Source organism: Drosophila ananassae, chromosome 3L (assembly GCF_017639315.1).
Source record: "Drosophila ananassae strain 14024-0371.13 chromosome 3L, ASM1763931v2, whole genome shotgun sequence".
NCBI classification, from domain to species: domain Eukaryota; kingdom Metazoa; phylum Arthropoda; class Insecta; order Diptera; family Drosophilidae; genus Drosophila; species Drosophila ananassae.
Genome location: NC_057929.1, coordinates 2,085,178 through 2,110,234, shown reverse-complemented (window position 1 = coordinate 2,110,234; position 25,057 = coordinate 2,085,178). Strand labels below are relative to the sequence as shown.

General features: G+C 41.9%; 5 protein-coding genes across 9 annotated transcripts; 4 read left to right on the top strand and 1 right to left on the bottom strand.

Moving 5' to 3' along the window:
- The first annotated feature begins 31 nt into the window (after window positions 1–31).
- On the top strand, window positions 32–3,958 carry LOC6495182 (endoplasmic reticulum metallopeptidase 1). 2 transcript variants are annotated; one of them, XM_032450441.2, is made up of 7 exons: window positions 32–193; window positions 1,009–1,694; window positions 1,750–2,681; window positions 2,738–2,922; window positions 2,982–3,125; window positions 3,194–3,396; window positions 3,453–3,958. In XM_032450441.2, exons 2-7 carry the CDS (start codon window positions 1,009–1,011, stop codon window positions 3,901–3,903), a joined length of 2,601 nt encoding a protein of 866 aa, XP_032306332.1. In that variant the 5' UTR covers window positions 32–193; the 3' UTR covers window positions 3,904–3,958. The 2 variants fall into 2 exon arrangements, with proteins under 2 accessions (XP_032306332.1, XP_001958899.2); XM_001958863.4 differs by lacking the exon at window positions 32–193 and adding an exon at window positions 683–872.
- Window positions 3,959–4,270: 312 nt separating this feature from the next.
- LOC6495183 (endoplasmic reticulum metallopeptidase 1) lies at window positions 4,271–8,484 on the top strand. 2 transcript variants are annotated; one of them, XM_032450545.2, is made up of 7 exons: window positions 4,271–4,382; window positions 4,884–5,569; window positions 6,281–7,212; window positions 7,274–7,458; window positions 7,515–7,658; window positions 7,719–7,921; window positions 7,982–8,484. In XM_032450545.2, exons 2-7 carry the CDS (start codon window positions 4,884–4,886, stop codon window positions 8,430–8,432), a joined length of 2,601 nt encoding a protein of 866 aa, XP_032306436.1. In that variant the 5' UTR covers window positions 4,271–4,382; the 3' UTR covers window positions 8,433–8,484. The 2 variants fall into 2 exon arrangements, with proteins under 2 accessions (XP_032306436.1, XP_032306435.1); XM_032450544.2 differs by having other exon boundaries at window positions 4,271–4,407.
- Window positions 8,444–14,660, bottom strand: LOC6495461 (endoplasmic reticulum metallopeptidase 1). 3 transcript variants are annotated; one of them, XM_014907833.3, is made up of 11 exons: window positions 14,542–14,660; window positions 11,134–11,810; window positions 10,986–11,070; window positions 10,807–10,927; window positions 10,594–10,748; window positions 10,149–10,532; window positions 9,913–10,093; window positions 9,524–9,849; window positions 9,252–9,463; window positions 8,908–9,190; window positions 8,444–8,844 (listed from the first exon to the last, which is right to left on the bottom strand). In XM_014907833.3, exons 1-11 carry the CDS (start codon window positions 14,578–14,580, stop codon window positions 8,677–8,679), a joined length of 2,631 nt encoding a protein of 876 aa, XP_014763319.1. In that variant the 5' UTR covers window positions 14,581–14,660; the 3' UTR covers window positions 8,444–8,676. The 3 variants fall into 3 exon arrangements, with proteins under 3 accessions (XP_014763319.1, XP_014763320.1, XP_001958897.1); XM_014907834.3 differs by lacking the exon at window positions 14,542–14,660 and adding an exon at window positions 14,029–14,331; XM_001958861.4 differs by lacking the exon at window positions 14,542–14,660 and adding an exon at window positions 14,166–14,331.
- A 1,514-nt stretch (window positions 14,661–16,174) lies between these two features.
- Window positions 16,175–20,875, top strand: LOC6495184 (endoplasmic reticulum metallopeptidase 1). Its single transcript, XM_001958860.4, has 9 exons — window positions 16,175–16,716; window positions 17,741–18,408; window positions 18,466–18,823; window positions 18,882–19,446; window positions 19,511–19,695; window positions 19,755–19,898; window positions 19,961–20,060; window positions 20,114–20,508; window positions 20,568–20,875. Exons 1-9 carry the CDS (start codon window positions 16,711–16,713, stop codon window positions 20,733–20,735), a joined length of 2,589 nt encoding a protein of 862 aa, XP_001958896.1. The 5' UTR covers window positions 16,175–16,710; the 3' UTR covers window positions 20,736–20,875.
- A 236-nt stretch (window positions 20,876–21,111) lies between these two features.
- On the top strand, window positions 21,112–25,030 carry LOC6495185 (endoplasmic reticulum metallopeptidase 1). The gene is made up of 11 exons (XM_001958859.4): window positions 21,112–21,249; window positions 21,754–22,448; window positions 22,516–22,600; window positions 22,656–22,776; window positions 22,833–22,987; window positions 23,053–23,436; window positions 23,509–23,804; window positions 23,864–23,933; window positions 23,993–24,139; window positions 24,200–24,688; window positions 24,746–25,030. The coding sequence occupies exons 1-11, from the start codon at window positions 21,142–21,144 to the stop codon at window positions 24,905–24,907; spliced, it is 2,712 nt and encodes a 903-aa protein (XP_001958895.2). The 5' UTR covers window positions 21,112–21,141; the 3' UTR covers window positions 24,908–25,030.
- Window positions 25,031–25,057: the final 27 nt, after the last annotated feature.

The window sequence follows — 25,057 nt, the reverse complement described above, 5'->3', positions numbered from 1 at the left end:
TTGCCATGTAAAATTATTATCTAAAAAGTAAGAAACATAGAATCGACTGCAGGAGGTGCCTCTTATCACTAGATGTTATCGTTTTGAGTACCAAAAACAAAGATTAAGATCAGAGCTAGATTAAAATTTTGAGCAATTAACGGTCAAGGGAACTTATATTCTTGAGAGCTGGCTTAGTTCTAGGGAGATTGAGGTACGGTGCGGTTGCATTTCAAGTGTGTTTTCTTAAATTCTTAACTTAAAAGAAGCATTTAATATTTTTAAAGGCAAGCAGAGCCCTAATCATTCCTTCATTATTTATAAAACAACCCCACACAATGTTTAGAAGCAAACATTCTATAGAGAAACATGTAGATCTTTTCCAGCTGTTAAGAGGAGCCCCGTAAATAGTCGTGATACTCCAATGAGTTCCGTTTTAAAACTGTTTTTACTTCTTACAATTCTCTTACAAGAAACATACATGAAAATCTTAAATCTATTTAAAACTACTTATCAACGGACTGCACGCTGACATGGTATGTGACCCTTTCTTAAGTGCTTCAAGTGCACCACATAAATATTTGGTTAGACTGCAGGAGATCGTCTTTCAAACCATGCTGTTGATTACTTATTCTCATGGGTCCGATCTCTTACATTCTATGTTTGGAATTTTTATCGTGTTCAATGCTTGAACACCAGCGATAGCTTTATTGTGATGGATTGGCAAGAATATATACAATCAGCTGGTATAAATGCAAAGATGTATGGGGATAGATACATATACACCCAGACTTTGAGTAATTTTACAATTCAAACAAGAATGCAGTTCCGTATGCTGAGGCCTCTGGGCAACGTCGCACATTTTACACCCCTCCATGAATCAAATCAATATGGTTAGCATTTTAAAAATAGCCTCCACCTAATTTGAAATACCCATGACATAATTTAAGATTATGTCTGATTTAATCAGCAATCGACTGTTAACGGGCTGTTAAAGGTTTTGTGAATAATTAAAAATACATTTTCCAGATGACCTTCTCCAGCGTTGATATCACAACCGACAAGGATGGCGGAACGGCCAGGGACAAGAAATGGCCCTGGTTTGGAGCTCCCATCTATGCTGCCGCCTTTTTTGCACTCTTCTATGCTGCCGTGGTGCCCAGTTTCAACAGCTACCCGGAGATGTTCACCCAAAGCGAGGAGGCCCTGCACCCAGATGAGTTCATAGGCGAGCGGGCGATGAAGCATCTGGCAGAGCTCTCTTCCATTGGCCCCAAGCCAGCCGGATCTATTAATAACGAAGTCCATACGGTGAATTTTCTTCTGCGTGAAATCCAAAAAATCAAAGACGAAGCTCGCTCGGATATCTATGATATCGAAGTGGAGAAACAACTCTATACAGGAGGCTTCTATCTCTACGGCTTCGCAATAAGCTATGAGAATCTTTCCAACGTGGTGGTTAAGATCTCCCAAAAGGACTCAAATAACGAAAACTATGTGTTGGTGAACTCCCATTACGATTCTGAGATGAAAAGTCCTGGGGCTGGAGATGACGGTGTCATGGTCGTGGTTATGCTGGAAACTCTTCGTGTGATCTCTCGCTCTGAGAAGCCCCTGAACCACCCAGTTGTTTTCCTTTTCAATGGAGCTGAGGAGGCTCGTCTCTTGGGAGCCCATGGATTCATCACCCAGCATAAATGGGCCAAAAATTGCAGGTATGTTAAGAGGGATCATTATTTTCTGTTCAACCTAAAATTATCTTTATTTTAGAGCCCTGGTTAACTTGGATTCGACGGGCACTGGAGGGCGCGAGGTCCTTTTTCAGACGGGACCCAATCACCCGTGGCTGGCCAAGTACTACAAGCAAAGTGCCCGCCATCCATATGCTCAGACCCTGGCGGAAGAGCTCTTCCAGAACAACTTCATTCCATCGGATACCGACTTTCGTATTTTTCGTGACTTTGGAGGAGTTCCTGGTCTGGACATGGCCAGCGTGGTGAATGGGTACGCCTACCACACTAAATACGACAACTACCGGAATGTGGAGAGCGGAACCTATCAGTCTACGGGAGACAATGTGCTACCCTTAGTTTGGGCCTTGGCAAATGCACCTGAACTGGATGATTTACAGGCTAATGAGGAAGGCCACATGGTGTTCTACGATTTCATGGGCTGGTTCATGCTTACCTACACCACATCCGTTAGTATGGCCATCAACATAGTGGTCTCTGTAGCAGCGCTCCTCAGCATTGGAACCTCGCTCTTCATAATGACCCTGGACAATGGAGCCGATGCTCCAAAGGCGGTGATCAAGCGATTTGGTCTGATCTTCCTGGTCCAGGCGGGAACAGTTTTCGGGGCCTGTGGCCTCACTCTTCTGATGGCTCTGTTCATGCAAGGAGTGGGATTGGCAGAGTCCTGGTACCATGGAAAGTGGATGGCTTTTGGACTATACTTCTGCCCTTTGTTCTTCGCCACGGGATTGCTTCCAGCCTTTTATATTCAGTGGACGAAAAGGAAGACCCACATGAAGCTGGATCAGACCATAGCCTGCTTCATGCACGCCCACTGTATCCTCCTGGTATTGCTTTGTTTAACCCTAACCGGTTTGAACATTCGGTCCAGCTACTTCTTTATGATTGGAATCTTTTTCTACACATTATCCGTCCTAGTGCAAATTGTTCTTAAATTGTCTGTGAAGAGTAAGTTTTTAAAAAGACTTTCCTGAGTTTTAAAGTAAGATCTTTATCCTTTTTAGAAAGCTACTTTGTGACAGTGCACTTATTATTCCAAATCCTTCCTTTCCTCTTCTACACTTATATCTGTTATGCCATCTTTGTAATTTTTGTGCCCATGGAGGGACGCGATGGTCCCAATAGCAGTCCTGATTTCCTGATATCTGTGTTTATCATCCTAGCCGGAATTCAGTATGCGGGTTTTACGGTGAGTATTAAAGGGAAAATAGATTTATATTAAATCTACTCTAAAACTATATCTTTCAGGTCCCTGTTATGCACAAGTTTCGGAAACCAAAGATTATATTTTCTTCGTTTGGTGTGATTACGATTATTTTTATTATCCTGGCAGCCACTCCTGCGGGATTCCCTTTTGCCAAAGATGTGGCTCCTCAGCGATATTATGCAGTAGTGAGTTTATAAATTTAAGTATAATTCATGAATAGTTTTTTCATTGATTTGTAACTATTTTTTGATAGCACACTCAGCGAACTTTCCATAACCTAAATGGAAGTATCACCCAGGATTCTGGTTTCTATATCCAGCCTGAGGAGACCCGCATCCATGAACTGGAAGACACCACATTCAAGAATGCGGAATCGCAGAGTTGGATGGATGACACCTGTGCCGCAGAGCCTTACTGTGGCTTGCCCGTCTACCGACGTGGCTGGATAAACTGGACGTAGGTTTGGAATACTTTCTCTCATATAGTTTCTATATCAATTATTTTCTCCACAGGGACTCTGCCCGTTGGATCTCCAGCTCGTCACCCGCACTGCCAACTAACAAAGAACTTTCCCTGAAATCAAAACAACAGCTAACTGGCAACAAGTGGCGCTACGAGTTTAGCTTGAAGGCCTGTGATCGTGTTATTATGTATGTAAACCCCTTCGATAAGGTCAGCATTACGGATTGGTCCTTAGACAAAACCCCGCTAGAAGAAAAGCACACACCACCCTATCTAGTTTTTCGTATATACGCCCAAACCGAGGAGGCATTCAACTTTTGGATAGAACTTAAACACGAGAATGATAACGCCGAGGGACCTTTCTTTAAGTTTGTGATCGTGGAACACTTTATATATCATCAGGAATATTATACCGATGAATACACTAATTTCTTGGCCACCTTTCCCGATTGGTCTTATACAACGGATTGGTTTGCGGCATTAGAAAGTTTTATTTTCTAACCGAATTATTATGTATAACTGAATAGATTAATTTAATAAATCTCTGAACCATTAACCATTCCCCGATAAGAAGTATGATGATAAATATTAATGTTTTATGTTAGGTGTTTTAATTATATGTCCATTAATTATACTGTTAGTGGAATTTATATATTTTGGACCCCACCGTAAGGTATTTGCCGACCTAATCTATAAAGGGCAATAAAGAGAATCGGCTTCTGGCATTCGGCAGGTACCTTCTATATCACCTATCGCGGGATGTAATCGTTTTATGTGGCAAAAACTGAAGATTATAATCATAACATTTAATTTTTATCGCCTGAATTCGCGCGATAAGCCATCCACGAAGTCTACCTATTAGATGGCCCTATTTAATTCTTGGAAGCAGTACGAAGGAGTCTCAGTTGGCCAAAGGTGGGCCTGTGGAGCGGTTGTATTTGATTTTAATCTCCGAATTAAGATTCACGTGCTTTTGGAAGGTCAGGGTCTTGGTTTTTATTCAAAGTAAGAGTGTAAACGAGTAATACAGATGATACAAAAGTGATAAGTGAAAGTTATTCTATAGATCGTATTCAGCCAAGTGAAAATTCCCCTTTGTATTTTTTAAAAAACTTTCAAGTATCCAAAGCGATAAGAATCTTTATTTCGGCTATAAATTAAAACCTTCTTGTACATATTATTGAACGCTGTTTTTAGACCAAGTTCTTGTTGCTATTGCAATAGTTTAGACCATAAAGTGAAGTGCCCTAATGAGAGTGGTAATTAGTTTACAACCTTTCCATATGCAGGCCTCAGAAATTCTTAAAATAGAAAAGAAAATAATGAAAATAATTGTACTCCTTTGGAAAAGAAATCGAACAAACAAATAATGCCAAAAAGTATACTTTCTTTTTCATAAATATTTTCATGCTGAAAAGTATGATGAAAGTTTTAACAAAAACTCTTACTAATATGTATGTATTTATTCCTTAATTTGTTAGATGACATTTTCCAGTGTAGATATTACAACCGACCAGGATGGTGAAAAGTCCAGGGACAAGAAATGGCCCTGGTTTGGAGCTCCTGTCTACGCGGCTGCCTTATTTGCCATTTTCTATGTCACTGTGCTGCCCAGTTTCAACAGCTACCCAAAGATGCTTTACCGGAGTGAGGAGGCATTGCATCCGGATGAGTTCATAGGCGAAAGAGCAATGACACAGCTAGCCGAGTTTTCCGCTATTGGCTACAAACTGGCTGGATCTATTAACAATGAAGTGCACACCGTCAACTTCCTGCTACGAGAAATCCAAAAGATCAAAGATGAGGCGAGAACTGATCTTTATGATATCGAGGTGGAGAAACAATACTCTTCCGGTGGTTTCTTCCTTTGGGGCATGACCATGAGCTACACGAATCTTTCAAATGTGGTGGTAAAAATTTCCCAGAAGACTTCAAACAACGAAAACTATGTCTTGGTCAACTCGCACTACGACTCCGAAGTGGAAACCCCAGCTGCTGGAGATGATGGCGCCATGGTGGTGATTATGCTTGAAACCCTACGTGTTATCTCCCGCTCTGAGAAGCCCCTGGTCCACCCAGTGGTCTTCCTCTTCAACGGCGCCGAAGAAGCCTGTATGCTGGGTGCCCACGGATTCATCACCCAGCACAAATGGGCCAAGAATTGCAAGTAAGTTAAAATAGAATGGCTTAGAGGGACACCACAAAAGCAATATCTTAAAGAATATTTGTCCGATTCCTAAGCGGAATACCTTAAACGATTTCAAGATCGATTCTCCACAAATCTGCATCAAAAACTGTAAACGAAATATTTTTTAGATTATTCATCAAATTTTATGGGCCATCCCCTTAAAAATGTGGAAATGGCATGGGGACGACAATATGACCCACTGCGATGGCCATATCTTGGCCAATACTGATCCGATTCCCAAACGGAATACCTTAATCGATTTGTGGATAGATTCTCCGTCGATCTGCATCACAATCTGGAAACGAATTATTTTTTCGATTTTTTCTCAAATTTTATGGGCTATCCCCTTAAAAATGTGGAAAAGGCATGGGGACGACAATATGACCCTCTGCGATGGCCATATCTTGGCCAATACTGATCCGATTCCCAAACGGAATACCTTAATCGATTTGTGGATCGATTCTCCGTCGATCTGCATCACAATCTGGAAACGAAATATTTTTTCGATTTTTTCTCAAATTTGATGGGCTATCCCCTTAAAAATGTGGAAAAGGCATGGGGACGACAATATGACCCACTGCGATGGCCATATCTTGGCCAATATTGATCCGATTCCCAAGCGGAATACCTTTATTTTCTTTGTTCAAATATCGATTCTTCATATATCTGCAATATTATTTAACTTTTCAGAGCTCTGGTCAATTTAGATTCCACTGGTGCCGGAGGACGTGAAGTGCTTTTCCAGACAGGACCTAACCATCCCTGGTTGGCCAAATACTACCAACAGAGTGTTCCCCATCCCTATGCCCAGACTCTGGCTGAAGAATTGTTCCAGAATAACTTTATACCCTCGGATACAGACTTTCGTGTGTTCCGCGACTACGGAGGAGTTCCTGGCTTGGACATGGCTAGCGTAATAAATGGGTATGTCTATCATACTCAATACGACAATTACCGGAACGTAGAGAGGGGAACGTATCAGTCTACGGGTGAGAACGTCCTGCCCCTGGTCTGGACCTTGGCCAATGCTCCTGAACTAGATAACCCCGAAGCTCATGCCGAGGGCCACATGGTTTACTTCGATTTCCTGGGCTGGTTCATGCTCACCTACACCACATCCGTAAGTGTGGCCATCAACATAGTAGTTTCGGTGGCGGCGCTCCTCTGCATTGGATCCTCGCTCTACATGATGACCCTGGACAATGGTGCCGATGCTCCTAAGGCTGTGATTAAACGATTCGGCGTGATCTTCCTGGTCCAAACGGGAACTGCTTTAGTGTCCTGTGGCCTCACCCTTCTGGTGGCTGTGTTCATGCAAGGAGTGGGATTAGCAGAGTCCTGGTACTATGGCAAGTGGATGACCTTTGGACTGTACTTCTGCACCCTGTACTTCGCCATGGGACTGCTGCCAGCCTTCTACATCCAGTGGACAAAGAGGAAGACCCACATGAAGCTGGATCAGACCATAGCCTGTTTCATGCACGCTCATTGCATCCTTCTGGCGCTGCTCTGTATTATCATGACCAGCATGGGAATCCGTTCCAGCTACTTTTTCATGATTGGAATCTTTTTTTACGCCATATCTGTTCTAGTTCAAATTACTCTAAAATTGACCGTTAAAAGTAGGTTACATAGACTTATATGACCTGAGCTAGATCTATTAACATAGTATTTTTATTGTAGAAAGCTACTTTGTCACTGTTCACCTGCTGTGCCAGTTCCTTCCCTTCCTATTCTACACCTACATCGCTTATGCCTCCCTGGTGACCTTTGTGCCCATGCAAGGACGTGATGGTCCGGACAGTAGCCCGGAACTCCTGGTCTGTCTCTTTGTGATTATAACTGGAATCCAATATGCTGGGTTTACGGTAAGTTATAAAATATATTCCATAGAACTAAAAAAGCTTTAATTTTTTCCTTATAGGTGCCCATTATGCACAAGTTCCGCAAACCAAAAATCGTATTCTCCACGTTTGGTGTGATTACGATTATTTTTATTATCCTGGCAGCCACTCCAGCAGGATTTCCCTTCGTCAAGGAAGTAGCTCCACAGCGCTATTATGTGTTGGTAGGTTTATTATTTATCTTTCAGTTTTTATAGTTTATAATTATTTTTTGATTTTTGTAGCACACGCAGCGAATCTTTCATAACTTGGATGGCAGTACCCTGCAGGATTCTGGTTTCTATATTCAACCTGTGGAAACTCGTACCCATGAGCTGGACGACACCACTTTGAAGAACGCAGAACCAACTAGCTGGACAGACGCCACCTGTGCTGCCGAGCCCTACTGCGGTTTGCCCATTTACAGTGGTCGCTGGAATGACTGGAAGTAGGTGGACAATCCATCAAAATAAACCCATAACTTAAACATTATTTCTTTATCTTTTAGGGACTCTGCTCGTTGGATTTACAGTACGGCACCCGAGTTCCCGATTGCCATAGATCTCACCCTGGTTTCGAAGGAAGCTCAGACACCCAATAAGCTTAAATACGATTTCAGCCTGAAGGCCAGCGATCGTATAATGATGTACATAGAGCCCTACGACCATGTCAGAGTCGCCAACTGGTCCATGGACCAGACACCGCTGATCGAGGAGCACTTGCCTCCCTTTCTGATCTACCATGTGTATTCCCAAACCGAAGATCCCTTCGACTTTTGGATGGAGTTCGAACATGATGAAAGCAACACCGAAGGACCGTTCTTTAAGCTGGTGGTCGTCGAGCACTTCCTGTATCATCAGGAATATTACACCGACGACTATAAGGAATTCCTGGCCACCTTCCCCGACTGGACTTACACCACTGACTGGTTCTCAGCCCTCGAGAGCTGGAACTTCTAACAGATACTAGATTTGATTCTTAATAAATAAATAAAATATTTTTTATTACAAATTACAAAGTAGTAACTACACTGGTCTTAATCAAACTTATAAGCTAAGATGTGACATGGGAACTGACACTTTGTTCGTTGGATTAGGGATAGTGGTCGAAATAATGTACTTTAATACCAAAGATAACAGTAGCTGAGGTGTCATGGCAACAATGGGTTGGAGTTGAGTTTGTGGATTGACTTTCGGCCTAGATCTAGAGCTGCCAACTGTTGTAGGAACCAAGCCAGGAGCTGACGTGCACCCAGGGCGGAAATGTGGCCAGGAACTGCCGGAAGTCATCCGTTATGTACATATCATCGTGGATTCGGTGACCCATCAGGGCCACTTTAAAAGTGTTGCCGCTCCAATTAGGATCGTCGTGCTATGGGTTAGTAAAATAGTGAGTTATTATATTCCAGCAATTAGATTTATTTATACTATTTACCTCAAATTCCAGACGAAACTGCAAGGGAGTGGGGTCCAAAGCATAAGACCAATAGACATAATACGGAGGCTTCACATTTTCTTCAAAAGTTTTTTTGGTGAAAGACCAGTCGACTAGTCTACTGCCATTCAGAGGCTGTATGAACATGCTGATGTGATCAGGCCCAGAGATCTCCAGATCGAATTGTATGTGGGTAGCAGATTTACTCGACTTGTCCAGAATTTGAAGAGTAGGAATATATCCCTTGTTGGGTTCTGGGCCAGGCACAAAGTAGCTATTATCCCTGTAGGTTTAAGAGTGATTAGCAGGACTAACTTCAGTTTAAAGGATTTTTTTTAGCTTACACTGCATTAAGCCATCTGGAACTGTAAATCGGATAGCCACACATGATCTCAGAATCACAGGACATGTCCTCTGACTTGGTGTAGTTGGTTTCCTCGAAAAGGATGTCGTCCACAGTATGAGGACGACGATCAACTGGAAGAACAAAGTACCCCGAGTCCGTATGGGTAACTGCGCTCGATGGATCGCCATCCCGGAAGGTACGGGAAGTGTGCTGAAATTGTAATAAATTCGTTAAAACTCTTATGAAATTTAGACTTAAGTCTTCACTTACCACTGCATAGAAACGTTGAGCAGCCGTCTTCTCAGCATAAGGAAAGCCAACTGGTGTGGCGGCCAAAACAATAAACACTATTGTACAAATTCCAAACAACGAAATGATGGTCTTCGATTTGCGGAATAGACAGAACAATGGCACCAGGAAGGGCGCAAACAACAGGACCATCAGAGCCGTGAAGAAACCCATGAGGATCTCGGGATTGGTATTGCATTCCCGTCCCTGCATTGGCACAAATACCACATAGAAGGCATAGCAGCAGTAGGTGTAGAACATGAAGGGCAGGACCTGACAAATGCAATGCGGAATGAGCCAGAGGAAGTCTGAAAAAAAAAACATGGAATTAATTAAAAATCAAAAATTTAAAGACGCCATCAGAAACTTACTTGTCTTGTGAGCTTTAGTGACCATATTGATCAGTACGGATAAAGTGTAAAAACTAATGCAAAGCATTAAAATAAAGGCCGATCGTATGCCGTAGCTGACCATTACAATCGTGATGATGGTCAGAATCAAGCAGTGCGAGTGCATTAGCAACTGTATGCCATAACCCAGGGGAAGACCATGCTAAAAAGAAACAAGTTTTAAAATAAATACTACAGAAAGAAGCCAGAGAACTCACCTCCTTTGTCCTACTGAAATATATAGCTGGCACAATGCCCATGCCAAAGATCATGGGACAAAAGTATAAACCAAATAGCATCCAGTTCTGGGCGAACCAGGACATGGGGAGATTCACTGCATCCAAGAACAAGGCAATCGACATGACCAGACCAATGCCCAGGGCGACACCAGTCACCTGAAGGGCTGTCAGAATTCCAAACTTTGCCCAAATGCGGCGCCGGAACATGCCCGTACTACTGGACATAATCCAAATGTATCCCACAATGGTGATGCAGACCAGGACACACACGGATATGTTGATGATGATGCCAGTACTCTCCGGATAATAGACAAAGAACCAGCCCAGCACATCAAAGAATATCATATGACCCTCGGCGTGGTCCTGAAAAACAGATTTAAATTAGATTTTAGATGTAAACTCTATAAAGAACCACTCTACCCACCGATGGATTCTCCAGTTCTTCGGCATTCGCCAAAGCCTTGACCAGAGCCAAGACATTTTCGCCAGTTAGTTGGTAGGTTCGTCGCGGGATGAGATTAAATCGATCGTATTTAGTGTGATAAACATAGCCATTCAAAGTCTGCGCCATATCGAGACCTAAACAGAAAACAATGTATGAGCGATTAGCTGATTCTCACATTAATTTTTATAATACCAGGTATTTCGCCAAAGTCACGAAACACGCGATAATCGGTCTCCGAGGGGACAAAGCCATTCTGGAACAATTCCTCTCCGATAGTGGAGGCGAACGGATGAACTATGTTCTTTCCATAATACTGAAATCAAGTCATGATAAAGATTATAAAGATACGATTTAAAATGTAAGAGACTTACCTTCATAAGCCAAGGATTATCGGGTCCAGATTGAAAGAGAATTTCTCGTCCTCCACTGCCAGCTGAGTCCAAATTTATGACAGCTCTTGGGAATAAAATATATAAAATTAATAAATTCCAGTTAATGGAAAGAATTTGAAAAACTCACTTCACATTTTTGGCCCAAGGATGTTGGGTGATGAAGGCATGACTGCCTTGGAGAGGATTCTCCTCGGCTCCATTGAATAGGAACACCACCGAGTAGGTTAGTGGCGTCTCATTCTTGGCGATCACCCGGAGTACCTCCAGCATTATGACACACATCATTCCGGCATCACCGGCTCCCGAACTGCCCGGAACGGAATCAAAGTGACTGTTGACTAGGAGAGCGGCTTCGCTGGTGGAGTTCTTTGGCGTCAGCTTGACCACCACATTCTGGATACTCTGGTAGACATTCACCATGGACCAGAGGAGGTAATTGCCAGAGGCTATCTGCACATCCCTTTCGATGTCGTACAAATCCCCGCGTGCCTCTTCCATAATATCCGAGATTTCATTGAGTAGGAATTGAACCGCCACCTGTTCGTTGGTTGGACTTCCGACCACCTTGGGTCCAATCTTGGAGAGCCTCAGTAGGGTGTTCTCCGCCCGCTCCCCGATGAACTGGCCCGGCTGCTGGAGCTCATCCTCCTGGGTCTTGAGCGGGGGCATGCGGTGGAAGGCGGGTATGACCACCACATAGAAGAGCACGAACCAGAAGGACACAAACAAGGGAGCCCAGTACCAGCCGATTTTGCTCCGATTGTAGATGATCTTCATGTTCTCGTACTTTGATTTCATTGTGTGCTGGAAGTAAAAAAAAAAAGCTCATGTAGTTGGTCACCGAAAACCCATTGAAAGTGGCAATGCACTCCACTAATTGACTTAAATGATCGGCCGCCCAGCCATGACGCACTCTCTGATAAAGCTCGGAGGGATTTGTGTGCCTCACGTCATCAGCTCAGCTAATCATCGTCCACACTCGTCCGATAGGGTTATGGGTTAAGTTCTTGGACTAATGCAGCCACTTCAGACTCAAGTGTCGATTAAATAATTAGGTGCCGTGATAAGCGAGTGCGATCGTACTTTAAGCTGTCAGACAAAAAATTAAAGCGGAATCCAGCCATCGAAAGTTCCGCTGAAGCCCCTCCAAAAATCAATCATGATAGCCTCCCCCAAAAAAAACAGAATGAATGGGGGTCTAGACCGATGAATGGGACTCTTTATCAAAATCACTGCCAGATAGATTATTTATTCAAAGCATCTTGCCCTCAGATAGTACTTATCGGAACTGTGAAGCTTCAAGTGGACAGGAAATGAAACAAGTGGAAGAGGAGGAGGAGTACAGAAATCTTGAGGACAGAAGACTTTTGAAATCAATTTTCAATAGAAGATTAGCTGGGAAAACTCGCCTTGACTATGTAAACAGAAACAAAATATCAACATTTGCAGACCGGAAAACATCTGCTGACCATTCGCGGCATAAACCTCAAATAAAAGCTGTTTGTAGCCTTTAAAAGTTGAAAATTTCGAATAGAAAATAACGACAGGCCCAGACGGGCAACTTTTCCAAACGACATTGAAATAATGCAGCTCTAAAAAAATAAACAATGAGCCCATATTTAAATTTGAAAATTTGAAAAATCTAACAAATCGAGCAAATATCCGAGGCAAATAATCATCTCGGAACGAGTCACATAATTTTTTTGTAATTTTTTGTGGGAAATTTCATTCTTATTTATAGCCAGACTGAGGCTATAATACATATTATGGTTTTAATGTTCACACATGTGATGCCACAGAGCGTTGTTTTTATTTTTTGTGCCTGTGTGGGGAAATATTTAATAACAAATTTTGGTTCTGTTTGCTTTGTAACGAATCGTAAATACTCTATGGATAATGAATCCAAGGGAATAGACCATTTGATACATCTAAAGCTCATTAAGCTGCTCGGAATATGTAGAATTTAAGACTAATGGTCACTAAAACGAGAACTGATGTCGAGAGTGTCCTAAAAACAAATAAGATCAACGGCGGGTGGCGGTGGGTTGGGTGGCGAGAAATGTTCGTCTGGCTGCTGAGGCAATTAAGAGGCAGGGTTCTTGTTTTTATTTTCGCTTTCCGCAAGTGCATACAAAATAGCATTTGGATTGGAGCACGACGGCGACCCATTTTCCACTGACTTCTCGGTGACCTGCGATTAAAAGCGAGCAAAAACAAATGCCCTCCTTCGTCTTTTTTTTGTTGTTTCCAAGCGAATGGCTTATCGATGGGACTAATCACTTTACTTCACGGTGGAGAAACAAACAAAAACATTCCCAAAGAACTCTGTGTGTGGGAGCCACGCCTACTTAATAATCCAAAAAAAAAAAAAGAGCCGGGAAAGAAAACAAAAATATTATTGGAAGAATGAAGAAAACTATTTAAAGACAGGGCCCAGGAAAAATCCAAAACAAAACTTGAATCTGCAGGGGCGTCGGCAATCAACTGTGACAGCAACCGGCGAGATCAACAAACAAGTTTGAAGTTTATGGACTAAAAGATACCTATTTGAGAGTTAAACATATTAACAAGTTTGTTTCATTAGAAATTTAATAATTGAACAAACTATTTGTTCCAGAGATATACATAGGAAGTCAGCTAGAATCACTTTAAAAGAAAAAGAATCTTCTAAAAGATCCAACTGTAGTCTTGTGACAAGAACCGCATTTGTTTGGAATAAGGCCCCGACAAACGCAACGGGACAAAAACGAAGTTGAGAATGAAAACAATCACCGACACAGATACAGATACATTTGTATCTGAAGATACGGAATGCAGCCTCAGAATGCAGATGCAGACGGCGTTCAAACATAAATACACATAAAATGCGACACGCTGCAAGGGCTTTGAGTCAATAACCTGCCGAAGAGAAAAGGAAGTTGCGGCTCCACTTGCGGTTGTTTGTTGAAGAAAGAATCGACGAAGGAAGCCCGGCAACTGTTTCTTCTTCTGTTATTTTCTTCTCCTCGGCCAGTCTTCTCACCTTTTCAACCTGCCACAAAATCTAAACTGCTACTTGGGAAGAAAAGCACTTGCACTGTACAACCACCGGCACAAATAGTTTGGCACTCGCACGTTTATTAGCACATCTGAACGAAAATAAACTGAATTTTCTTTTACTTTTTTTATTTTTAATGTCGTAGGTGTTTGAGAATCGGAATTGGGGATACGCGGTCTATGCCACTGAAGAGCTATTCCAATTGGAAGACCAGTGGAGGCACAACTGCAGCCATCGAGCTGCCGACTTGTTGTGTTCGAGTTTGCCGCCAGCTGGCGGGCCCCCGATCATCTGAGCTGCGACATGGCATAAATTGCCGCTCTCAGGCAGGAGATCGGGTCCCCAAAAGCGGGAGAATGAAGAATCGAAGAGAAAAGGCAGTTCTCTTTTTATTTGAAGGCCCCAAGTCCCTAAGGGGGGCAGCCCAACACTCTCACAACTTATATCCCATATCCAAATTTTTGTATCATTATTCTTTAAATCTTCTAAAATACCAACATCTTTTTCTGGCCACATTTCTGCTTCATTTTCCTTCATTTTGAATTTATAATTTGTCCGTAACCAATGTCCGTAAAAAATATCCCGTAATGTTACTGCCGCGTGCCGTACGGAGACCAACTAATTTGCCGGACAATGGCAGTAGCAATTTTATACGTGCCGATGGATTTTCGGACGGATTTCTGAGGGCTTATCACAAGTATTGAGTTATCAGGGAGCCCCGGGACACATAATCACGTAATGTGACAGGTACTTAGGGGGGGAGCTGAGAAGAGGGGCGGCCTATGGCCTGTTTCATCCGTATTGGCCAAGCGATTACATTCATAATTGGCCGTAATCTAGATTAAGTGGTAACGATTAGTGGGTATTAATAGAAGTTCACACTGATTTTATGGGCTTCTTGGACGGAATTCGGATGTCTGAAAGTGACAGTGCTCGAGAGATAAGTTTGTGGCCGAGACAACTGGCACTTGAGGCGATTTCACTTAGTCAACAAAAAGTAGCCCATATACGTTTTCAATTCTGGGTATATTTGTATTCTTTTCATGGATAAGAATCATGGTAATATAATCTAAATAATTGGGAATTACACACCGAAAACAATAGTTAGTTCTTTCCGGAATGATAAGCAGTGTTTTTAGCAAGTAATTAGGTTTTTTGACAATTCCAATGACGTTTTATTATTCAAAACAACAGTTTTTTGGGAAAATTTCTATCTTTTCTTTAAATCTTATTGGGTATGTGTACTATATCATGTTCAAAGCGAATCAACTTTTTTACCGGCTCTAATATCGCTTTGAAAATGTAATCTAAGCAATTAGGAATTACAGGTAACTAACCATACTGATAACTGGCTTAACAACAACGGCAATATATTCCAGAAAATTTATTAAACTTTTATTGTTCTAACTTTTAGCAAAGACAGCGGGTAATTGACTAATTACAAGCTCCTAATTGCCTTGGACACGAGTTTGTTGGTAGAAGTTTCAGGTATTTGTTGGATATTGTTTATTGTTTTATTATTAAGTGGGGATATACCTATGCATAGGTTGGTGAAGATGAGAGCTAAAGACTTCAGAACTTTTACCTTTAAACCTATTATTATCTTCGGGATGACTATAGTTGCTCTGTGAAATTCTTAGGTGTTTCAGATACACCTGAAACTGGCAGATAGGTAGCTTCATGGCTTGGTTCACTCGAGCGCAAAAACGATTGACATAATTTGATAGCCGCCGCCCGCCAGTTTCCCAGCTATTGGATCCGCTCAGGCAGAACAACAACAAAAAATAAGAGAAAAAAAGTAGAGGCTACCAACAAAACGGCAATTCAATAGACAGGTGAATCTGAAATACATGCGAAAGCAATTCAAATACGTAAACAATCTGTTAATCAAGCGAAATCAGCGGAACCCAAAACCCCGACGAGGATTCGCGACAATGCGAGCGAACGGGAGGCAGTAGGTAGTACTAGTACTACCATGTGCCAGACAAAGCTAAAATGACATATAAACGAAAATGGAATGAAATCAGCAACAATCGTACAACAGCCGGGCACAAATTAATTAGTAAACTCTGTAAAAAAAAACAGTCTGAAATGGGCGAAACAAGTGCCATGATGGGGTGTGCCCCGGGAGCTGGCATCCGAGGCCCGTCAGTCGGATGCGAAGCTGGCAAAGAGACACATCTCGGGATTACGGAATATTCCCTTACCCAACCACTCACAGAATATATGTCTATATATCCCAATAAATTGCTAACGATATCGGGCACAAGTTCTACCACCCGTTTACGATACAACTGGACATATTCTCCGTCATAAAGATAAAAATCAGGTGGCAGCCGACAAATCCGCAACCGATTTCAACCCGAAATTCTACAAAATATTGATTGTTTATCATCTAACTGCTACGATATTGGAGAGTCACCGATACCGTCAATAATAGTACCCCTACCCCGAGAATTCTCCATAGTTCTTATGGCCCTGGGCCTCATATATCTTTAGGGAACCGGAGCAAATCAATCCTCACTTGGAAGTGGAAGGTGGTGGTCCCTGGTTGTGGGATAACGAGGGAATACAGAAACCAGATCGGTCTGGCAACGATTTAAAGGAATATCCTTCAAAAGGATATCAGTTATAATTGGATACCAGTGAAAAAAGTCCTTAATCACAATGACTGTACGTATTTGTGTTAATTTTTTTGATCAAATTGTGAGCTTTGATAAAAAGAACCAAGAATGTTATAACAAATCACCCAAAAAGTCTTAAGATTAATTTCCGCAACAGCAATAAAATTTTAATAATGGGCTGTTAATCTGTAGACCCCCAAGCTAAAATTTGTTAGCTCCTTGAAATCTATTTCGAGAGCAATCTTATCGAAAACGATTTCAAGAATGTCCATTTTTTAATCTTAAATCAAGGAGTTTATAAAACTTAATTGAGATCAAGTGTAAAGAAATGTGACCTCTGACCAATCTAGAATCTACAATCATTACGAGTCAGCAGTATTACAAATTTAGAAATAAAATAAACACCTCATATAGATAGGAAATCGATTAAGTTAACTTAAAAGAATGGACATACTTCAAAGACGCCGTCGATTTGGCGAAAATTGCGAATTTCTTAGCATGTCCAAGCGATAAAACGTACTATTACTTATTTATTAGGGGCGTTATCGGTTTACGGGCCAGCAACTTCTGCCGTTTTATGGTCCTTGATAATCTCACTTTAACCAAAAGCCTGACTGGCCTGGCCCACCCATCCCACACGCCCCGTGAATCATGAAGTGAACACGCGACGCCGCACGATTTCAATGTCGAAGACTGTTTGCTCTAAAAATCAAAAAGAAAAGTTTCGGAAACCACGAACATGGCCTGTGAAATTGCAACTAATCGCTTACCGATTAAGTTTGATTATAAAACCATAACGTTATTAACAAAAAAAAGGTTGTACTAATATTTTCTGCTGATTTTTGGCAGTAGAAACTTTGGATTCAGGTGGTCTAGACCGTGGATTCTTTCAGCCTATAAATTATCCCAAATATGTGATATACTGGCTTTGGGTTTCTATTCCCGTAGACAGGCCGCTGCCAGCCAGCGATTAGATATTGTTTTTTGATCAAAGAGTCAGTGTATAATTTCAATAGTATTAAGGAGTACTTCCCCAAAAGAATATAAAAGATACTCAACTCATTTTTCAACAGTTTAATTCGAAATATCACCTGGATGTGGACTTTGAGGTTCCGAAGAAGCTGCAATGGTACTATGCTCCCGCCTTCTTCGCCTTCTGGCTGGTCTTGTACCTCTCCGTGGTGAACACCCAGACCAACAACATGCCCACGCCTCTTTTGCGGAGCGATGAGGCCAGTAATCCCACATCCTTCATCGCCCAGCGAGCGGAGGAGACCCTCATCGAGCTGACCCGCATCGGACCCCGAGTGGTGGGCAGCATAGCCAACGAGGAGACCACCGTGGAGTTCCTCCGCGCCGAGGTGGCCAAGGTGGAGGCCGAGATGAGCGATCGGTATGAGATCGAAGTGGATGTCCAGCAGGCCAGCGGTGCCTACATGCACTGGGAGATGGTGAACATGTATCAGGGTATTCAGAATGTGGTCGTGAAGCTATCGGAGAGAAACTCCACCAACGAGAACTACCTGCTGATCAACAGTCACTACGATTCAGTGCCCGGCAGTCCGGGAGCAGGTGACGATGGTTCCATGGTGGTGACCATGCTGGAGGTGATGCGGGTAATAGCCAAGACAGGTGATCCACTGGCCCATCCCATAGTATTTCTCTTCAACGGCGCCGAGGAGAATCCTTTGCAGGCATCCCACGCCTTCATCACTCAGCAAAAATGGGCAAAAAACTGCAAGTAAGTAGTCAGTTTAATTTTAAATATTTATGTATTAATTAATTAACTTACCAACAGAGCTCTCATCAACCTCGACTCAGCAGGCAGTGGAGGTCGGGAAATCCTCTTTCAATCCGGACCTAATCATCCCTGGCTTATGAATTACTATCGGAATGTCCCGCATCCCTTTGCCAATACCCTGGCCGAGGAGCTCTTCCAGGGTGGTTATATTCCATCAGACACAGATTTCCGCATCTTTCGCGATTTTGGGGGCGTTCCCGGTCTGGACATGGCCTACATCTTCAATGGCTACGTTTATCACACCAAGTATGACCGGATAAATGCCTTTCCGAGGGCTTCCTTTCAACACACAGGTGATAATGTTCTATCCCTGGCTCGCGCTCTCGCCAATGCCCCTGAGTTGGATGATACTGAGGTAAGTTGGGAACTACCTTAATCTTTCGACTGGTTTGAATATGTTTATCCTTTTTCAGGCCCATGCTGAAGGACACAACATCTTCTACGATTTCCTTGGCTGGTTCATGATCTTTTACACCGAAACCACTAGTATCATCATAAACGTGGTTGTGGCTGTGCTGGCTCTCCTGGGAATTGGAATCTCCGTCTATTTCATGTGCCTCCGATCCGGTTGCAGCTGGAAGGGTGTCCTGCTGAGGTTCTCTATCACCTTGGGCATCCAGTTTGTTTCCCTGTTCCTGGCCGTGGGACTGGCCCTGCTGGTGGCTGTTTTCATGGACGGCGTCAATCGATCCATGACCTGGTTCACTTCTTCCTGGACTATCTACGGTCTGTACCTGGCACCGATTATCTTCGGACTGAGTATTTTGCCTGCCTTGTACCTGGAGAGGACCAAGCGAGATCCTTTGGGCCTGGGTTTCCGCATCCAATTGTTCATGCACTCACATTGCATTTGTCTGATTTTGATCATGTTGATCTTAACCGGAATGGGTATTCGATCGGCTTTTCTCATTATGATCTGCTTAGTTTTCGATATTGTAGCTCTGATTGTGAATCTGGTAACCAAATGGCATCGAAAGGGTAAGCATTTAAAATTTTATCCTTTTTATAATATACAATATTAATTAATATTTTTATCCTTTAGCTTATCTGTTTGCCATTGCTGTCATGGTGTGCCAGATCCTGCCCTTTATTTTCTTCACATATCTGTGTACAACAGCTCTGATTACTTTAATGCCAATGCAAGGACGATCAGGATCTTCCACAAATCCTGATTTAGTAGTAGCAGCCATGGTTTGGCTTTTTTCTCTAATGTTTGCGGGTTTCATTGTAAGTGGAGGACTATTCTTTTGTACATATATAAAAAAACTGAATTATTATTTTTCCAGGCTCCATTGATTATGTTTTTCCGCAAGACAAGAACCATAGTACTTTGCTTTCTGGGAATTACTATTTTGTTCATCATCATTGCTGTCACAGATGCCGGGTTTCCTTACAAAGAAAAGACATCACCGCAGCGGTACTCTATGATTGTAAGTATTATGTAAAAACTATTATTAGTTTCATGATAAACTAATATTCATTGAACTTAAAGCATGCCCACCGTCGTTTGCATAATGCCGATGGAAGCACTCGCATAGATGAGTCCGGCTTGTACATATATCCCCAGGATAGACGTTTCGACATAGCACATGGTAAGTATTTCATCAATCTAGTTAGTTTTTTACTTTAATCCACCTCTTTGTAGATCAAATTGAAGCTATTGGTGAAAGTCATAAAGTCAGTGACTTTTGCCACGAGGAAATGTTTTGTGGCATGCCGCTGTACAATCATCGATGGAACAAGGCTCGAGAATATAGCCTGTGGGTGGAGACATCGGAGCAACCGGAAATACCCACCGAATATCCGAAGCTTGTGCTGCAGGACAGCATTGAGCTGGAGAGTGCTGGCCAGAGGCGATTCAATTTCACCCTGGAAGGACCCTCGCATATGGGAATTTTCGTCAATGTAAAGAACGATGCCAAAATACTGAATTGGTCCTTCAATGACACACTCCTACGTGAGAATGAGGAACCGCCATTCATGGTTTACTTTTCCTACGGACTCGATGACAGTCCCCTGGAGTTTACCATCGATGTAGAGGTTTGTCTCTGATATAATACATCAATCTGAATAATTAATAAGCCTTGCACTGTTTGCAGAAGACCACATCGACGTTTGACACACCCACCCTAGAAATTGGTATTGGGGGTCACTGGGTCACCCAGGACATCACTGCCATCGAGAAGCTCAGCAGCTACATCAGTCGGTTTCCCTCATACGCCTACATTCAGGGCTGGGTCGGGTCCTATGAGACCTGGTACTTCTAAGGTCACAATCCCCCATTGATATTATATCCGATTTACTAATTGTAGTCATTAGGCGTTAATGTTTAACTGTATAGAATCTGGCATAAAAAATTCATATTTTATTAAACTACCTTACGAATACACTGTAATTATAAATGAAAGCCCTGACATGGTTATTTATTTCCTGACTGAATTAATAGTTTGGTAAACAAAACGTTGGCAAAGTGTAAACACAAAGGTGCGTAACGAAAGAATTTTCATAAAAAAGAAATCCACCCAAAACTGAATCTCACATTTATTGCGAGATTAGACGGCTAGGAAGTCGGTGTTTTTTAGAGATAGAGAACTACAAAATAATACAATTTCTCGGAGAACACTACGACCGTGAGAATACTAATTTTTTAGACAAAAATAATCTGATAAGTAAATGCTTAAAATGATGCGTCTCCGGGAGATTTCTTCTCAGTTGAGTGGTTTGCCTCTAAAGAAAATGTGGCAGGGCCTGCGAAACCGCTTCGATTCTTGCCGAAATAAGGTGATTTTAGTCGTAAAAAGTCAATAAAGTGCTACCACGAGACAAAAGTCGACACACTGTCTATTAAATCAGTTTGAGTTACACTTGAAACCCGCATTTTCAATTAAAAACTGTTGAGAAAATACCATAAATCAAGTGCTTAGAATCAAAAAAATGTTTACTTAAATGCTTATCGACAAGCAACCCCATTTCTCTTTTTTAATTAACATTTATTGGGTTGTGGTGGGTCCGGTATATGAATCTGGCATAGCCCATTATTATTTGCTTTTTTTTGGAAAAATGAAAAAGGAATCGCACGCGTGTTTTTAATCATTTGGATAGATATCAGCCTAAAATTAGAAAAAAAAATATTATTCTTATCAAATTTTATGGTAATGGCAGCATAACAGGGTAAATTCTTCCAGAATCTGTTTGTTTTCTTAAAGTTTGATAGCAGAACATTAGAAGTAAAGTCCACTTTCATAAATGAATAAATTATAAAAACAAATATTTATTCTTTGACAGATTGCCGATGAAGCGGATGAAGGTAGAAATCGATCGGGGTCCTCTAAATATTCCAAATATGCCGAACAAAAATGGAGGGGACCTTGGTATTTGGCCAGTGGCTTCCTTCTCTTCTGGGTTCTTCTGTTCTTTGCCGTTGTGGTGCCACTCTTCTACCGTCTTCCGAACGGTTTGACCATCGAGGATGCCTACAAAGGCGTCTTCATTGCCGAGCGAGCCCAGAAAGATCTCTGGAATCTGGACAAGATTGGCCCCAAAGTAGTTGGAAGTGATGCCAATGAGAACCAAACGGTTAATTACCTCCTGAGTGTGGTGGAAGGGATTCAGGCAATCGCCCTGGACGACTACTTTGAAGTTGAAGTCGACCTACAAGAGGTTTCTGGTTCCTACATCCATAGGACGATGATTAATATGTACCAAGGCGTGCAGAATATAGCCGTCCGGTTGACCCCGAAGAACTCTACAAGTAATTCTACCATCCTGATCAACGCCCACTTTGATTCGAAGCCAACCAGCCCATCTGCTGGGGACGATGGACAAATGGTTGCGGTCATCCTAGAGATCCTACGGGTGATGTCCACAACCGAACAGACATTCAGGCATCCAATCATATTTCTTTTAAACGGCGCCGAAGAGAATCCCCTGGAGGCCTCGCATGGATTCATAACCGAACACCCGTGGGCCAAGGACTGCAAGTATGTTTTATTATGAATATAATAAATAGAATCATTGATGTCCTAATTTTATGGATTTTCTTTTTAGATTGTTAATTAATTTGGATTCCTCTGGTGGTGGCGGTCGAGAGATTGTCTTTCAAACTGGTCCCAATCACCCCTGGCTAATAAAGGTAAGACTTACCCTTTTAAATATTTTGATTTTTTATAACTAATAAATACTTTCAGTACTATAAGAAAAATGCTAAACATTATTTTGCCACCACCATGGCGGAAGAAATCTTCCAAACAGGTATCCTGCCATCCGATACCGACTTTCATATATTTGTTAAGTACGGAAATCTAATTGGTAACTAGAAACCTAATCTTTAAAGTAGTAAAACGTTAAATAACCCCTATTTACAGGTCTGGATATTGCTCAGTGCATCAATGGATATACCTACCATACCAAATATGATCGTTTTTCAAATATACCTCGAGGCTCTACCCAAAATACAGGTGACAATGTACTGGCCCTGGTTAGAGCCCTCGTTAATGCCACTGAGTTGGACGACCTTTCGGTAAGTAATTTCTATGAATATTTATACCATTATACATCTTAAAACTATGATTTGTTTATAACTAGGCCCATGGCTCGGGTCATGCTGTGTTTTTTGATTTTCTGGGACTTTATTTCATCAACTATAATGAGAGCACGGGCATTATCCTCAACTATTGCGTAGCCGTAGGAACACTAATTCTTATTTTTGCATCCATTTGGCGTACTGCATCCGTGTCATTCGTGCCCACGGGTTATGTATTGAAATGGTTTACCCTAATCCTGGCACTCCAAATCGTAGCCTTCATCCTGGGTTTTGGTTTACCTCTGGTGGTAGCTTATGTCTTGGACAAATATGGACTTTCGATGACTTACTTTAGCACTCCGGCATTGATGATTGGCCTTTACGTTTGTCCCAGTCTCCTGGGATTGAGCTTGCCCTCCTACATCTATCTCCAACTCCAGAAGACAGTGAGTCTATAATAAGTTGTCTTATGATTTCTTCAATTATAATTTATTGATGATCAATATTTTACGAAACAGGACAAACTTTCCTTTGCCCAACAATTGCTATTGGTGCTTCATGGACATGCTGCAGTTCTGGCCCTCCTGACATTTGCTATGAGCTTTTGTGGTCTGAGAAGCACCTATGTGGTGACCTGGACCCTCATCTTCTATGCAATTCCTTTGATCCTTAATCTACTAACCACTCTCCACGATCGCGGGTTCTCTTGGTCTGGATTACACAAGATTTTCCAAATTATTCCTTTCGCCTACAATAGCTATTTGATTTTCTGTTTTCTTGTGATTCTCACACCCATGATGGGTCGTTTCGGCAGGTGAGTTAATAGATCATAGCACTTCGGAAACCCTCCAACCTTAAAATAATTTTATTTAGGTCAATTAATCCCGATTTGATTATCTCTGCTTTGAACTCTTTGGGCACAATTCTGGCCTTGGGTTTCTTGGTGAGTACAATTAATATTCCCTGAACTTTTTAAATAATAACTGGATCTCTTCTTAAAAGATTCCTTTGATAAATATGTTCCGCAGACCTAGCCTTATTTTAATAGCTTTTTTGGGACTGAGTGGAGTCACCATTTTTATGGCTACCTCCACACAGATCGGTTTTCCATATCGTCCCAAAACCAATGTACAACGAGTACCTTTTCTGGTGGGTATTTCTTTTAAATTTCATATTTTAAATCATATTTAACTAATTCTTATATTTTAGCATGTCCGTAGAACCTTCTACGAGTACGATGGCTCAGTGAGCAAGGACGATTCCGGTTACTTATTCAATTTACAGGATCGTCGCGGACCCAACCCCCTGAAGGACTCCGAGGTAAATCTGACGGGACTGGTCAGTGTCGCTTCCGATTGTGACAAGTATTTGATGTGCGGCTATCCCATGTACGATCATCGTTGGGTCAAGAACCGTCGCAACGCACTATATCTGCCCCGATCGGAGCCAGTCGTGGTTCCTTACGAAGTCAAACTGGAGCTACTGAACAGGACTATCCTGGAGAACAATGTTACGGTGCGCTTCGAATTCCGGGCCAATTGCACGGATCACTGCAGTCTGTTTATAAAACCCGAAACTGACGTGAAGATCTCCAACTGGTCCTTCCACCCCGCCTACATCGGCACGCAAACCACATATCATATATACTTTACATACGGCAAGGACAAATCACCGCTGACCTTCTTCATAGAGTTTTCGGTAAGTATTGTTAATTCCTAAATATTCCTTATATTATTTTTTTCGTTTTTCTTTCAGAAATCCACTGGGGACTTCAACATTCCCATTTTTCAGATTGGTCTAGCCGTACATTTTATTGGCAAGCCTGTCGATAAGACAAGTCAAAAGTTTATAGATTCCCTGCCATCCTATGCCGCTCCAGTAGATTGGCCAACCTCTTACCAAGTTTATAGTTATTAAGAACTTATTACAATTGTTAGCCTTGATTCTTTCATCGTAGCCACAATAAATAACAGCCTTTATGGCTCTTTGTAAATAACAGATCTTTGTAAATAATCAAATAAAGATTTTTAGCACGCAGTATAAAAATTGTATAATTTTATTATAAAC

What these genes read in the sequence shown, in the direction of transcription:
- LOC6495185 (XM_001958859.4), top strand. Translation starts at nt 21,142, where the DNA reads ATGCTTAAAATGATGCGTCTCCGGGAGATTTCTTCTCAGTTGAGTGGT. An exon ending in TACAACGAGTACCTTTTCTG is followed by an intron (nt 24,140 to 24,199) that starts GTGGGTATTTCT and finishes CTTATATTTTAG; the next exon opens with CATGTCCGTAGAACCTTCTA. An exon ending in CCTTCTTCATAGAGTTTTCG is followed by an intron (nt 24,689 to 24,745) that starts GTAAGTATTGTT and finishes TTTTTCTTTCAG; the next exon opens with AAATCCACTGGGGACTTCAA.
- LOC6495183 (XM_032450545.2), top strand. Translation starts at nt 4,884, where the DNA reads ATGACATTTTCCAGTGTAGATATTACAACCGACCAGGATGGTGAAAAG. An exon ending in AAATGGGCCAAGAATTGCAA is followed by an intron (nt 5,570 to 6,280) that starts GTAAGTTAAAAT and finishes TTAACTTTTCAG; the next exon opens with AGCTCTGGTCAATTTAGATT. An exon ending in TCTAAAATTGACCGTTAAAA is followed by an intron (nt 7,213 to 7,273) that starts GTAGGTTACATA and finishes TTTTTATTGTAG; the next exon opens with AAAGCTACTTTGTCACTGTT.
- LOC6495182 (XM_001958863.4), top strand. An exon ending in AAATGGGCCAAAAATTGCAG is followed by an intron (nt 1,695 to 1,749) that starts GTATGTTAAGAG and finishes TCTTTATTTTAG; the next exon opens with AGCCCTGGTTAACTTGGATT. An exon ending in TTCAGTATGCGGGTTTTACG is followed by an intron (nt 2,923 to 2,981) that starts GTGAGTATTAAA and finishes TATATCTTTCAG; the next exon opens with GTCCCTGTTATGCACAAGTT.
- LOC6495184 (XM_001958860.4), top strand. An exon ending in CGCAGCGGTACTCTATGATT is followed by an intron (nt 19,899 to 19,960) that starts GTAAGTATTATG and finishes TTGAACTTAAAG; the next exon opens with CATGCCCACCGTCGTTTGCA. An exon ending in ACGTTTCGACATAGCACATG is followed by an intron (nt 20,061 to 20,113) that starts GTAAGTATTTCA and finishes ACCTCTTTGTAG; the next exon opens with ATCAAATTGAAGCTATTGGT.
- LOC6495461 (XM_014907833.3), bottom strand. Translation starts at nt 14,580, where the DNA reads ATGAAGGAAAATGAAGCAGAAATGTGGCCAGAAAAAGAT. An exon ending in CCTTGGGCCAAAAATGTGAA is followed by an intron (nt 11,071 to 11,133) that starts GTGAGTTTTTCA and finishes TTTATTCCCAAG; the next exon opens with AGCTGTCATAAATTTGGACT. An exon ending in TCCAGATGGCTTAATGCAGT is followed by an intron (nt 9,191 to 9,251) that starts GTAAGCTAAAAA and finishes TTAAACCTACAG; the next exon opens with GGATAATAGCTACTTTGTGC.